We start from the raw sequence: 14,948 nt of genomic DNA on the forward strand, positions 1-14,948 counted from the left end.
GTGGAGAATAAGGGGCGGGGGTGTGGAGAATAAGGGGCAGGAGTGCGGGGAATAAGGGGCAGGAGCGCGGGGAATAAGGGGCGGGAGCGTGGAGAATAAGGGGCGGGAGCGTGGAGAATAAGGGGCAGGAATGCGGAGAATAAGGGGCAGGAGTGTGGAGAATAAGGGGCAGAGGTGTGGAGAATAAGGGGCAGGAGCGTGGAGAACAAGGGGCAGGAGCGTGGAGAACAAGGGGCAGGAGCGTGGAGAACAAGGGGCAGGAGCGTGGAGAACAAGGGGCAGGAGCGTGGGGAATAAGGGTCAGGAGCGTGGGGAATAAGGGGCAGGAGCCATTTGATCCATAGGCACGACCGGCTTACAGAACTATTTTTGGTGAGCACAAATCTATTTCCCTTTTCCCATTTTTTCAAGATCCTACAAGTGACTATCGACCCTTTAACGACTCTTGAAGAGGCAATTTACACATCTTTCCTCTGTGATTTGCTCTTCTTCCTTTCAGCATGGGACATTTTTCTTATACTGGTACTTATGTGAATTAGGGTCCCCTAGGGATTCCCAGGGTGAGATGACGTAAGAGGGGGGTGCCTTTTTGTGTGTCTTTTTTAGGGTGCTAACTTCTGTGGTCCGTTAAGGTGAACTATAGGGTTTATCTTTGAGGGCAAGTTTATAGGCACTCAATTGATTTATTTTTACTTCTTTTTCCCGCTTCACTCCTGCCCTCCTTCTTTAACTCTCTATTCTCCTGCCCTCCTTCTTTACCTCTCTATTCTCCTGCCCTCCTTCTTTACCTCTCTATTCTCCTGCCCTCCTTCTTTTTCCCTTACTTCTTTTTCAATCTTTGCTCCTGCCCTCCTTTTTCCCTTACTTCTTTTTCAATCTTTGCTCCTGCCCTCCTTCTTTTTCCCTTACTTCTTTTTCAATCTTTGCTCCTGCCCTCCTTTTCCCCTTTTCTCCTGCCCGCCTTCCTTGTCTCTCTTTACTCCTGTCCTCCTTTTTCCTCTACTTATTCTTCCATCTTTACTCCTGCTCTCCTTTTTCCCCTACTTATTTTTCCATCTTTACTCCTGCCTTCCTTTTTCCCCTACTTATTTTTCCATCTTTGCTTCAGCCCTCCTTCTTTTTCCCCTTACTTATTTTTCCATCTTTGCTCCTGCCCTCCTTCTTTTTCCCCTACTTATTCTTCCATCTTTACTCCTGCCCTCCTTCTTTTTCCCCTACTTATTTTTCCATCTTTGCTCCTGCCCTCCTTCTTTTTCCCCTACTTATTCTTCCATCTTTACTCCTACCCTCCTTCTTTTTCCCCTACTTATTTTTCCATCTTTACTCCTGCCCTCCTTCTTTTTCCCCTACTTATTTTTCCATCTTTGCTCCTGCCCTCCTTTTTCCCCTAATTATTTTTCCATCTTTACTCCTGCCCTCCTTTTTCACCTACTTATTCTTCCACCTTTACTCCTGCCCTCCTTCTTTTTCCCCTCGTTATTTTCTCCTTTTCGCTCCTACCCTCCAATACTTTTTTGCTTCCTATGCTTGATGCTGGTTTTATTAGTGTGACAATTGCACTTGTATTATTCCAGCTCTTTTACATTTTTGTTTGGGATTTATTGCTTATTTGTCTAGTTTTTAAACTATTACAGTACCGTATTACTAGTACAGACCTTTTATGTGTTTTTTTATTTCTAAAACGTTTGATAAGTTTTCCTGACTTTCCCTATACATTGTTCATTCTGTCAGTTTGACCTTCACACATCCCTTCAGGGTCATTATCTACGACCTTTATAGTAATTATATTAGTTATATTCCTCTGAAGTGGACACAATAGTTTTGCTGCGTTTGTTCAAAAACATGCGTTATTATTAAAGGTGAGGTCCTTAATTTTACCCATCATCCCAGAGAGGTTTTACATTGGAAGTCTAAGTTATTCATAATGTAAACTAAAAGAACAGAAGTTAAAGAGAACAATTTTGGTTTTCCATTTTTGCCTTTAAAATGTTTTCCCATCTGGGGGAATAAGGGGCAGGAGTGTGGAGAATAAGGGGCAGGAGTGTGGGGAATAAGGGGCAGGAGTGCGGGGAATAAGGGTCGGGAGCATGGAGAATAAGGGGCGGGAGCGTGGAGAATAAGGGTCGGGAGCATGGAGAATAAGAGGCGGGAGCATGGAGAATAAGAGGCGGGAGCGTGGAGAATAAGAGGCGGGAGCGTGGAGAATAAGGGGCGGGAGCGTGGAGAATAAGGGGCGGGAGCGTGGAGAATAAGGGGCAGGAATTGCGGAGAATAAGGGGCAGGGGTGTGGAGAATAAGGGGCAGGAGTGCGGGGAATAAGGGGCAGGAGCGTGGAGAATAAGGGGCGGGAGCGTGGAGAATAAGGGGCGGGAGCATGGAGAATAACGGGCGGGAGCATGGAGAATAAGGGGCGGGAGCGTGGAGAATAAGGGGCAGGAATGCGGAGAATAAGGGGCAGGACTGTCATGATCCAGTGTTGGATCTGGCGGTATTAAAAGCACAAAGTGAACTTTTTTTACTTTGTTTAAGTTCAAAGGTGTTTTGACTGTCCCCGGTGGTGGTTGTGGTATTGCACCTTAGGTTAGGTTGCACTTATTTATGGTGCAGGTGTGACACTCTATAAATGGGTCTCAGGGTGTTCACTCACTGCTGGTGATATTTCTTGCTGAGTTGTTGGAGAGCCTTGTGGAAGGATGGAGCTGGATTGGAGTCCTGCGCAGTCAGCCAGAGAGAACGAGTGCCAGCTAATGGTGTCTGCAGGAAGGACTGGCATGGCTTGGTGGAGTCGCAGTTTATGGTGTCGGCAGGAAGTGCGGGCATGGCTTAGAGGAGTGGCGACTAGGAAGAGAGTTGCACTCAGCATGCTCGACTTGGTTGCTGAGAACTGGACTCGAGCATGCTTGGATTCTTGGCAGAGGCTGGACTCATCTTGGGACTCTGTGTACTGGACTGCTGCAAGTGGTGATGGACTCTGCTCCCAGGCTGCACGATGGTGATGGATCAGGGTGGAGGAGAAGATGCACACAGGTGGTGGGCTCTGTTGCTAGGAGCGTACGCAACAGAGCAAAGCTGAGTGGTGTTTCCCCTGTATTGTCTCTTTCCTCATGTGTGTTGTTAGTGCAGTGGTGGGATTAGTCTCCGCACCGACCCATTCCCTAGTGAGGGTTTAGGGTCAGGGTGAGCAAGGGCGTTAAGGTACGCGTGCGGCGACAGGTGCGGAGCCTGTTTGGGGAATGTTAGGAGTGCAGGGACACTGGCTCAGGGGAGCTTAGGAGGTCTCCATGTCCCCATTCCCTATCGCAGGGCCCACCATTGTTAAAGTTTCCCAGGTTCCCCCCTTATTATTTAAATGCGCCTTACTGGAGGCGGTGTTTCCAGAAATATATTTATAACGTGTAATACCTAAATTCGCCGGGTGGAGGCGGTGTATCCACCTGCACGTTCTATTATTTAAATTCGCCCCACTGGAGGCGGTGTATCCAGGGTCACGTGTGTTATGGGTTCGCCTTGCGGCATCATCTGCGACCTGACACACGTGACCATGACAAGGAGTGTGGAGAATAAGGGGCAGAGGTGTGGAGAATAAGGGGCAGGAGCGTGGACAACAAGGGGCAGGAGCGTGGAGAACAAGGGGCAGGAGCGTGGAGAACAAGGGGCAGGAGCGTGGAGAACAAGGGGCAGGAGCGTGGGGAATAAGGGGCAGGAGCATGGGGAATAAGGGGCAGGAGCCATTTGATCCATAGGCACGACCGGCTTACAGAACTATTTTTGGTGAGCACAAATCTATTTCCCTTTTCCCATTTTTTCAAGATCCTACAAGTGACTATCGACCCTTTAACGACTCTTGCAGTGTGATCTTCCAAACAGGTGGCACTATAGAGCTCTATTCCTCTTTGTCTGTGAAGAGGCAATTTACACATCTTTCCTCTGTGATTTGCTCTTCTTCCTTTCAGCATGGGACATTTTTCTTATACTGGTACTTATGTGAATTAGGGTCCCCTAGGGATTCCCAGGGTGAGATGACGTAAGAGGGGGGAGCCTTTTTGTGTGTCTTTTTTAGGGTGCTAACTTCTGTGGTCCGTTAAGGTGAACTATAGGGTTTATCTTTGAGGGCAAGTTTATAGGCACTCAATTGATTTATTTTTACTTCTTTTTCCCGCTTCACTCCTGCCCTCCTTCTTTACCTCTCTATTCTCCTGCCCTCCTTCTTTACCTCTCTATTCTCCTGCCCTCCTTCTTTACCTCTCTATTCTCCTGCCCTCTTTCTTTACCTCTCTATTCTCCTGCCCTCCTTCTTTTTCCCTTACTTCTTTTTCAATCTTTGATCCTGCCCTCCTTCTTTTTCCCTTACTTCTTTTTCAATCTTTGATCCTGCCCTCCTTTTCCCCTTTTCTCCTGCCCTCCTTTTCCCCTTTTCTCCTGCCCACCTTCCTTGTCTCTGTTTACTCCTGCCCTCCTTTTTCCTTTACTTATTCTTCCATCTTTACTCCTGCTCTCCTTCTTTTTCCCCTACTTATTTTTCCATCTTTACGCCTGCCCTCCTTCTTTTTCCCCTACTTATTTTTCCATCTTTACTCCTGCCCTCCTTTTTCCCCTACTTATTTTTCCATCTTTGCTTCAGCCCTCCTTCTTTTTCCCCTTACTTATTTTTCCATCTTTGCTCCTGCCCTCCTTCTTTTTCCCCTACTTATTCTTCCATCTTTACTCCTGCCCTCCTTCTTTTTCCCCTACTTATTTTTCCATCTTGACTCCTGCCCTCCTTCTTTTTCCCTTACTTCTTTTTCAATCTTTGCTCCTGCCCTCCTTTTCCCCTTTTCTCCTGCCCGCCTTCCTTGTCTCTCTTTACTCCCGCCCACCTTCTTTTTCCTCTACTTATTCTTCCATCTTTGCTCCTGCCCTCCTTTTTCCCCTACTTATTTTTCCATCTTTGCTTCAGCCCTCCTTCTTTTTCCCCTTACTTATTTTTCCATCTTTGCTCCTGCCCTCCTTCTTTTTCCCCTACTTATTCTTCCATCTTTACTCCTGCCCTCCTTTTTCGCCTACTTAATAGTTCCACCTTTACTCCTGCCCTCCTTCTTTTTCCCCTCGTTATTTTCTCCTTTTCGCTCCAACCCTCCAATACTTTTTTGCTTCCTATGCTTGATGCTGGTTTTATTAGTGTGACAATTGCAATTGTATTATTCCAGCTCTTTTACATTTTTGTTTGGGATTTATTGCTTATTTGTCTAGTTTTTAAACTATTACAGTACCGTATTACTAGTACAGACCTTTTATGTGTTTTTTTATTTCTAAAACGTTTGATAAGTTTTCCTGACTTTCCCTATACATTGTTCATTCTGTCAGTTTGACCTTCACACATCCCTTCAGGCTCATTATCTACGACCTTTATAGTAATTATATTAGTTTTGCTGCGTTTGTTCAAAAACATGCATTATTATTAAAGGTGAGGTCCTTAATTTTACCCATCATCCCAGAGAGGTTTTACATTGGAAGTCTAAGTTATTCATAATGTAAACTAAAAGAACAGAAGTTAAAGAGAACAATTTTGGTTTTCCATTTTTGCCTTTAAAATGTTTTCCCATCTGGGGGAATAAGGGGCAGGAGCGTGGGGAATAAGGGGCAGGAGCGTGGGGAATAAGGAGCAGGAGCGCGGGGAATAAGGAGCAGGAGCGCGGGGAATAAGGAGCAGGAGCGCGGGGAATAAGGAGCAGGAGCGCGGGGAATAAGGAGCAGGAGCGCGGGGAATAAGGAGCAGGAGCGCGGGGAATAAGGGTCGGGAGCGCGGGGAATAAGGGGCGGGAGCGTGGAGAATAAGGGGCGGGAGCGTGGAGAATAAGGGGCGGGAGCGTGGAGAATAAGGGGCAGGAATGCGGAGAATAAGGGGCAGGAATGCGGAGAATAAGGGGCAGGAGTGTGGAGAATAAGGGGCAGGGGTGTGGAGAATAAGGGGCTGGAGCGTGGGGAATAAGGGGCAGGAGCGTGGAGAACAAGGGGCAGGAGCGTGGGGAATAAGGGGCAGGAGCGTGGGGAATAAGGGGCAGGAGTGCGGGGAATAAGGGTCGGGAGCTTGGAGAATAAGGGTCGGGAGCATGGAGAATAAGGGGCGGGAGCGTGGAGAATAAGGGGCGGGAGCGTGGAGAATAAGGTACGGGAGCGTGGAGAACAAGGGGCAGGAGCGTGGGGAATAAGGGGTGAGAGCGTGGAGAATAAGGGTCGGGAGCGTGGAGAATAAGGGGCGGGAGCGTGGAGAATAAGGGGCGGGAGCGTGGAGAATAAGGGGCGGGAGCGTGGAGAATAAGGTGCGGGAGCGTGGAGAATAAGGTGCGGGAGCGTGGAGAACAAGGGGCAGGAGCGTGGGGAATAAGGGGCGAGAGAGTGGAGAATAAGGGGCGGGAGCGTGGAGAATAAGGGGCGGGAGCGTGGAGAATAAGGGGCGGGAGCGTGGAGAATAAGGGGCTGGAGCGTGGAGAATAAGGGGCGGGAGCGTGGAGAATAAGGGGCGGGAGCGTGGAGAATAAGGGGCGGGAGCGTGGAGAATAAGGGGCGGGAGCGTGGAGAATAAGGGGCGGGAGCGTGGAGAATAAGGGGCGGGAGCGCGGAGAATAAGGGGCGGGAGCGCGGAGAATAAGGGGCGGGAGCGCGGAGAATAAGGGGCAGGAGCGCGGAGAATAAGGGGCAGGAGCGCGGGGAATAAGGGGCAGGAGCGTGGGGAATAAGGGGCAGGAGCGTGGGGAATAAGGGGCAGTAGTGTGGGGAATAAGGGGCGGGAGTGTGGAGAATAAGGGGCGGGAGTGTGGAGAATAAGGGGCGGGAGTGTGGAGAATAAGGGGCAGGAGTGTGGAGAATAAGGGGCAGGAGTGTGGAGAATAAGGGGCTGGAGCGTGGAGAATAAGGGGCAGGAGTGTGGAAAATAAGGGGCAGGAGTGTGGGGAATAAGGGGCGGGAGTGTGGGGAATAAGGGGCAGGAGTGTGGAGAATAAGGGGCTGGAGCGTGGAGAATAAGGGGCTGGAGCATTGAGAATAAGGGGCAGGAGCCTGGAGAATAAGGGGCAGGAGCGTTGAGAACAAGGGTGCCGGGAATATTACGGCATCACAGAAACTTCATGGATTTGTCAATAAAAGTATAAAAACTTCTGAAACCAAAGAAACATTTGACTAAAAGAGTGAAAACAACAAAAGGCAAAATACAAAGTTGGTGTCGGGCTCAAAACTTTTGGCCACAACTTTGTCACTTAGTTACCTGATGATTTCCTTATTCTTCTCTCAGTAATTTTCTCTGTAATTTCCACCTGAAAAAAGCAAACAAATAGAAATATAGACAAATTAAAATACATTTTCAGGACTTTTTTTTTTAGAAAAAAAAATTATCTCGGCTCTACTGCAACATTAACTCCCATGGGTGAATCTTCCTTCCCATATTTGATGGATGTACAGTGGATACGGAAAGTATTCAGACCCCTTAAAATTTTTCACTCTTTGTTTCATTGCAGCCATTTGGTGAATTCATAAAAGTTCATTTCTCATTAGTGTACACTCTGCACCCCATCTTGACTGAAAAAAAACAGAAATGTAGAAATTTTTGCAAATTTATTAAAAAAGAAAAACTGAAATATCACATGGTCATAAGTATTCAGACCCTTTGCTCAGTGTTGAGTAGAAGCACCTTTTGAGCTAGTGCAGCCATGAGTCTTCTTGGGAATGATGCCACAAGTTTTTCACCCTTGGATTTGGGGATCCTCGGCCATTCTTCCTTGCAGATCCTCTCCAGTTCCGTCAGGTTGGATGGTGAACGTTGGTGGACAGCCATTTTCAGGTCTCTCCAGAGATGCTCCATTGGGTTTAGGTCAGGGCTCTGGCTGGACCTGTCAAGAATGGTCACAGAGTTGTTCTGAAGCCATTCCTTTGTTATTTTAGCTGTGTGTTTAGGGTCATTGTCTTGTTGGAAGGTGAACCTTCGGCCAAGTCTGAGGTCGAGAGCACTCTGGAAGAGGTTTTCATCCAGGATATCTCTGTACTTGGCCGCATTCATGTTTCCTTCATTTATTATTTATTATTTATATAGCACCATTGGTTCCATGGTGCTGTACATGAGAAGCGGTTACAAACAAATTACAGTAAACAAACTAACGATGACAGAAAGATACAGAGGGGAGAGGACCCTGCCCTTTTGGGCTTACATTCTACTGGATGGTAACCAAGGAGACAGTAGGGTGGGGGGTTGCGGGCGGCAGCACCGGTGTTGGTGAGGGGGTAGCTCCGATAGTGGTGAGGAGGCAGCGGGGTCATTGCAGGCTTACTTGAAGAGATGGGTTTTCAGGTTCCGTCTGAAGGATCCGAATTTGGTTGATAGTCGGATGTATTGGGGCAGGGAATTCCATAGGATGGGGGATATTCGGGAGAAGTCTTGGAGGAGGTTGGGTGAGGAGCGAATAAGTGTGGAGGAGAGAAGGAGGTCTTGGGAGGACCGCAGATTACGTGAGGGAAGGTATCAGGAGATTAGTTCAGAAACATATGGGGGAGACAGGTTATAGATGGCCTTGTAGGTCAGTATTAGTAATTTGTATTAGATACACTGAGGGAATGGGAGGTAGTGAAGAGATCTGCAGAGGGGAGAAGCGGAGGAGTAGCGAGGAGAGAGATGAATTAGTCAGGCGGCACAGTTAAGGATGGACTGGAGATGTGCGAGGGTGCTAGCAGAGAGGCCACAGAAAAGGATGTTGCAGTAGTCGATGCGGGAGATGATGAGGCATGCACAAGCATTTTAGTAGATTGAGGGTTGAGGAAAGGACGGATTTTGGAAATATTTTTGAGCTGGCGGCGATAGGAGGTGGAAAGAGCTTGGATGTGCGGTTTGAAGGACAGGGCAGAGTCAAGGATTACTCCGAGGCAGCGGACTTCCGGTACGAGGGAAAGCGTGATGTCGCTAATTGTGATAGATAGGTCAGGTAAGGAAGGTCTGTGAGATGGAGAAAAGATGATGAGTTCAGATTTGTCCACATTGAGTTTGAGAAGGTGAGAGAAGAAGGAGGATATGGCTGATAGACACTCTGGGATTCTGGACAGCAGAGAGGTGATGTCTGGGCCAGAGAGGTAGATCTGAATGTCATCAGCATAAAGATGGTACTGGAACCCATGGGACTTTATGAGTTGTCCCAGGCCAAGTGTATAGATTGAGAAGAGTAGGGGTCCTAGAAAAGAGCCTTGGGGGATTCCAACAGAGAGAGGGTGGGATGAGTAGGTGGTGTGGGAGTGGGAGACGCTGAATGGGCGGTTGGAAAGGTATGAGGAGATCCAGGATAGAGCGAGGTCTTTGATGCCAAAGGAAGAGAGGATCTGTAGTAGGAGGCAGTGGTCAACTGTGTCGAAAGCAGAGGACAGGTCTAGAAGGAGTATAGGGTATTGTCCATTAGCTTTGGCTGTAAGTAGGTCGTTAGTAATTTTGTAAATAAAATGACAAACAGTCGTCCTGTCCCTGCAGCTGAAAAACACCTCAATAGCATGATGCTGCCACCACCATGTTTCACTGTTGGAATTGTATTGAGCAGGTGATGAGCAGTGCCTGGTTTTCTCCACACATACCGCTTAGAATTAGCACCAAAAAGTTCTATCTTCGTCTCATCAGACCAGAGAATCTTATTTCTCATAGTCTGGGAGTCCTTCATTTTTTTTTTATTTAGCAAACTCTATGCGGGCTTTCATACGTCTGGCACTGAGGAGAGTCTTCCGTCGGACCACTCTGCCATAAAGGCCCAACTGGTGGAGGGCTGCAGGGATAGTTGACTTCGTGTAACATTCTCCCATCTCCCTACTGCATCTGTGGAGCTCAGCCACAGTGATCTTGGGGTTCTTCTCTTTACCTCTCTTACCAAGGCTCTTCTCCCACAACTGCTCAGTTTGGCTGGACGGCCAGGTCTAGGAAGACTTCTGGTGGTCCCAAACTTCTTCCATTCAAGGATTATGGAGGCCACTGTGCTCTTAGGAACCTTGAGAACTCAAGAAATTCCAATGAAGGAGTAGAACCATCTTAAGGAGGATCACAAGGAAATGGACAGCATGTGACTTACATATGAGTGTCTGAGCAAAGGGTCTGAATACTTATGACCATGGGATATTTCAGTTTTTCTTTTTTAATAAATTTGCAAACATTTCTAAATTTCTTGTTCTTGTCAGTCAGGATGGGGTGCAGAATGTACATTAATGAGAAAAAAATGAATCCTTTTTGAATTTACCAAATGGCTGCAATGAAACAAAGAGTGAAAAATTTAAAGGGGTCTGAATACTTTCCGCACCCACTGTAGGTGACTGCGAGTATTTTGGGGAGATTGGATTTGAAACCCACCCTAATTTAGGAAACCAATTATCCGAGCAATCTTAATGTCTGTTTTTGCCTCTACAAGGCGACAAGAGTCGGGGACAGGACATTCCAGTCACTATGGGCACAGGGAGCCGTGCGGAGGATTATCCCTTCTTGTAGGAACCTATGGATCTGACATATGGACCTTATATTGTTTTCTAGACTATTGATGGCTCCGTGAAATGGCGCCGGCGCTGACCTGAGCTTTCTTACATACATCTTAAACCGCACAATATCCGATGTGTCAGCGCCATCCGGTGCGTGCAGAATATAATCCCCCATTTTACTTGCTGCACTTTATCCTGACGCTCCATGTTCTCCACCTGTGTCCTATCATTAGTACACCCCTCCTGGAGCTGATGGGGAAGGCGCGATGTCCGCACCGTGTGCACCCAATGATCGGCACACACAGGTCGGGGATTTTCTCGGTAATGACTTTGATTTGCATCTCAAAAAGTCAATGAAACCGGAGAAGCCTTGTAACCTCCAGAACGGATTTGTACAAATGCCTGTATTTACTCTTCACTGTATATCCGAGGACACTCACAGATCATTTGCATCTGCAAAACCATCATCTTAATGACAGGACTGTGACTGTCCGTATCTTACAGAACAGAAACATTACAAGTACGGTAACCTAAGTCCTGGCGTGCGACCGCAACTGCTCTACCTAATGGGACACAGCAGCAACTAGAATACAGAGTTTATTAGGAGCCGTATACATCCCATTACAGGGAGCTCCCCCTAGTGGTGGCTGCAGACAGGATCTTATCATGTATCTCTGTATACAGGGAGCTCCCCCTAGTGGTGGCTGCAGACAGGATCTTATCATGTATCTCTGTATACAGGGAGCTCCCCCTAGTGGTGGCTGCAGACAGGATCTTATCATGTATCTCTGTATACAGGGAGCTCCCCCTAGTGGTGGCTGCAGACAGGATCTTATCATGTGTCTCTGCATACAGGGAGCTCCCTCTAGTGGTGGCTGCAGACAGGATCTTATCATGTATCTCTGTATACAGGGAGCTCCCCCTAGTGGTGGCTACAGACAGGATCTTATCATGTATCTCTGTATACAGGGATCTCCCCCTAGTGGTGACTGCAGACAGGATCTTATCATGTATATCTGTATACAGGGAGCTCCCCCTAGTGGTGGCTACAGACCAGGTACACTGACCAAAGTAAGGCATCAGATCATATTGTTGTCCTCTCCATACTTTTTATAGCCTAATAAAAGTGTTTGAAGATATCTTATACACCTTCATTTCTACAGCAGAGCCATTTCCTACTTTTTTATCTCTTTAATTTAAGATCTTATCATGTAATTGAGTACACATAATGTAGTAGATGTCACCTGCAGTCCTATGTAACACCACAGATCACACAGTGATAGCTCTCTGAGTACAGATACTGTTGTAGATGTCACCTGCAGTCCTATGTAACACCACAGATAACACAGTGATAACGCTCTGAGTACAGATAATGTAGTAGATGTCACCTGCAGTCCTATGTAACACCACAGATAACACAGTGATAAAGCTCTGAGTACAGATAATGTAGTAGATGTCACCTGCAGTCCTATGTAACACCACAGATTACACAGTTATAACTCTGGGTGCAGATAATGTAATTTATTTCACATGCAGTCCTATGTAACACCACAGATAACACAGTGATAGCTCTCTGAGTACAGATAATGTAGTAGATGTCACCTGCAGTCCTATGTAACACCACAGATTACACAGTGATAACTCTGAGTGCAGATAATGTAGTAGATGTCACCTGCAGTCCTATGTAACACCACAGATAACACAGTGATAACTCTGAGTACAGATAATGTAGTAGATGTCACCTGCAGTCCTATGTAACACCACAGATAACACAGTGATAACTCTCTGAGTACAGATAATGTAGTAGATGTCACCTGCAGTCCTATGTAACACCACAGATAACACAGTGATAACTTTCTCAGCCCACTCATGCTGCCTTTCTGTATGAATGCTGATACTTACTGCAGAAGGTATGAAGCAGATGAGGAGGATTATTTGGAGCCGGGATCTGGATACCTTCATCCTGGTCAGTGCAGACAGTGAGAGTCACAGGACGGGAGATACTGGGAGTCCGGATCATTTGAATATCAGACACCAGGATGAAATAATAACAGGAAGGGATCAAATGTCTGCGCCGCACAGAGCAGTGTAATATTGTACTGCCATAAGGAATAATAGGTTAAAATTACAGCATGTTTGACACCGCTATGGGGACACCGTGGATATCACTGTTATTATGGAGTGTAAGGCAGCGGTAGCACCGTACGCAGTGGAGAGGCAGTGACCCACAAAAGTCTCTTTAATGTGTTTCCTCACAGCATTAAAGGTCCAAACCACACAAGTGCCTATAACTTCAGTGCATATAACTAGTATCCATTTCACCATTTCCAAAATATATATTATATGGCATCCTTTTTCAGACACTAAACATGCCAGTCCTCCTCTGACTAGTTCCCATGGGTGTCTATGCACAGTATCCAAGAATCTATTCACACAGCATTATATGTTGCAGGCACTGCAGACGCTAGTCCTCCTCTGACTAGTTCCCATGGGTGACTATGCGCCGTATCCAAGACACTATTCACACAGCAATTCATGTTGCAGGCACTGCAGACGCTAGTCCTTCTCTGACTAGTTCCCGTGGGTGACTATGCGCTGTATCCAAGACTCTATTCACACAGCATTACATGTTGCAGGCACTGCAGACGCTAGTCCTCCTCTGACTAGTTCCCGTGGGTGACTATGCGCCGTATCCAAGACTCTATTCACACAGCATTACATGTTGCAGGCACTGCAGACGCTAGCCCTCCTCTGACAAGTTCCCATGGGTGACTATGCGCCGTATCCAAGACTCTATTCACACAGCATTACATGTTGCAGGCACTGCAGACGCTAGTCCTCCTCTGACTAGTTCCCGTGGGTGACTATGCGCCGTATCCAAGACTCTATTCACACAGAATTACATGTTGCAGGCACTGCAGACGCTAGTCCTCCTCTGACTAGTTCCCGTGGGTGACTATGCGCTGTATCCAAGACTCTATTCACACAGCATTACATGTTGCAGGCACTGCAGACGCTAGTCCTCCTCTGTCTAGTTCCCGTGGGTGACTATGCGCTGTATCCAAGACTCTATTCACACAGCATTACATGTTGCAGGCACTGCAGACGCTAGTCCTCCTCTGACTAGTTCCCATGGGTGACTATGCGCCGTATCCAAGACTCTATTCACACAGCATTACATGTTGCAGGCACTGCAGACGCTAGTCCTCCTCTGACTAGTTCCCGTGGGTGACTATGCGCCGTATCCAAGACTCTATTCACACAGAATTACATGTTGCAGGCACTGCAGACGCTAGTCCTCCTCTGACTAGTTCCCGTGGGTGACTATGCGCTGTATCCAAGACTCTATTCACACAGCATTACATGTTGCAGGCACTGCAGACGCTAGTCCTCCTCTGTCTAGTTCCCGTGGGTGACTATGCGCCGTATCCAAGACTCTATTCACACAGCATTACATGTTGCAGGCACTGCAGACGCTAGTCCTCCTCTGACTAGTTCCCGTGGGTGACTATGCGCCGTATCCAAGACTCTATTCACACAGAATTACATGTTGCAGGCACTGCAGACGCTAGTCCTCCTCTGACTAGTTCCCGTGGGTGACTATGCGCTGTATCCAAGACTCTATTCACACAGCATTACATGTTGCAGGCACTGCAGACGCTAGTCCTCCTCTGTCTAGTTCCCGTGGTTGACTATGTGCCGTATCCAAGACTCTATTCACATGGCATTACATGTTGCAGGCACTGCAGACACTAGTCCTCCTCTGACTAGTTCCCATGGGTGACTATGCGCCGTATCCAAGACTCTATTCACACAGCATTACATGTTGCAGGCACTGCAGACGCTAGTCCTCCTCTGACTAGTTCCCGTAGGTGACTATGCGCCGTATCCAAGACTATTCACACAGCATTACATGTTGCAGGCACTGCAGACGCTAGTCCTACTCTGACTAGTTCCCATGGGTGACTATGCGCCGTATCCAAGACTAAATTCATGCAGCATTACATGTTGCAGGCACTGCAGACGCTAGTCCTCCTCTGACTAGTTCCCGTGGGTGACTATGCGCCGTATCCAAGACTTTATTCACACAGCATTACATGTTGCAGGCACTGCAGACGCTAGTCCTCCTCTGACTAGTTCCCGTGGGTGACTATGCGCCGTATCCAAGACTCTATTCACACAGCATTACATGTTACAGGCACTGCAGACACTAGTCCTCCTCTGACTAGTTTCGTGGGTGTCTTGCACCGCTGCATCACAGTCTCTTTACTCACACAGCCATACACAGTCCAGGATATCCTCCGGATCACAGCCGGGCACCATATCCATATGCTTTGCAATCATTACAAGCCAGTCTTCTTTCGGGCACAGGACATCCACCTCCAGGCACAGGACTGTCCACATCTGAGACCAATCACCATGGACGACTTGCATCTCTGTGTATACTGCGGGTTGCCAGGCCTCACTCTGGCCCTGACACACCTGAG

The 14,948-nt window shown here is 47.5% G+C and overlaps 1 protein-coding gene across 1 annotated transcript in view; it reads right to left on the reverse strand.

Moving 5' to 3' along the window:
• LOC141074360 (adhesion G-protein coupled receptor F3-like) overlaps positions 1-14,948 on the reverse strand; it is an 83,301-nt gene extending 68,353 nt beyond the window's left edge. The window contains exons 1-3 of the mRNA XM_073562008.1: positions 14,736-14,948; positions 12,364-12,464; positions 7,241-7,289 (exon numbers count right to left, since the gene is read on the reverse strand). Of these exons, the coding sequence (XP_073418109.1) occupies positions 7,241-7,289; positions 12,364-12,423 (109 nt within the window). The 5' untranslated portion in view covers positions 12,424-12,464; positions 14,736-14,948. The remainder of the gene's footprint in view (positions 1-7,240; positions 7,290-12,363; positions 12,465-14,735) is intronic.

The sequence above is a fragment of the Dendrobates tinctorius genome, unplaced genomic scaffold (genome assembly GCF_039654945.1).
Source record: "Dendrobates tinctorius isolate UK_male_01 unplaced genomic scaffold, ASM3965494v1 ptg000332l, whole genome shotgun sequence".
NCBI lineage: Eukaryota > Metazoa > Chordata > Amphibia > Anura > Dendrobatidae > Dendrobates > Dendrobates tinctorius.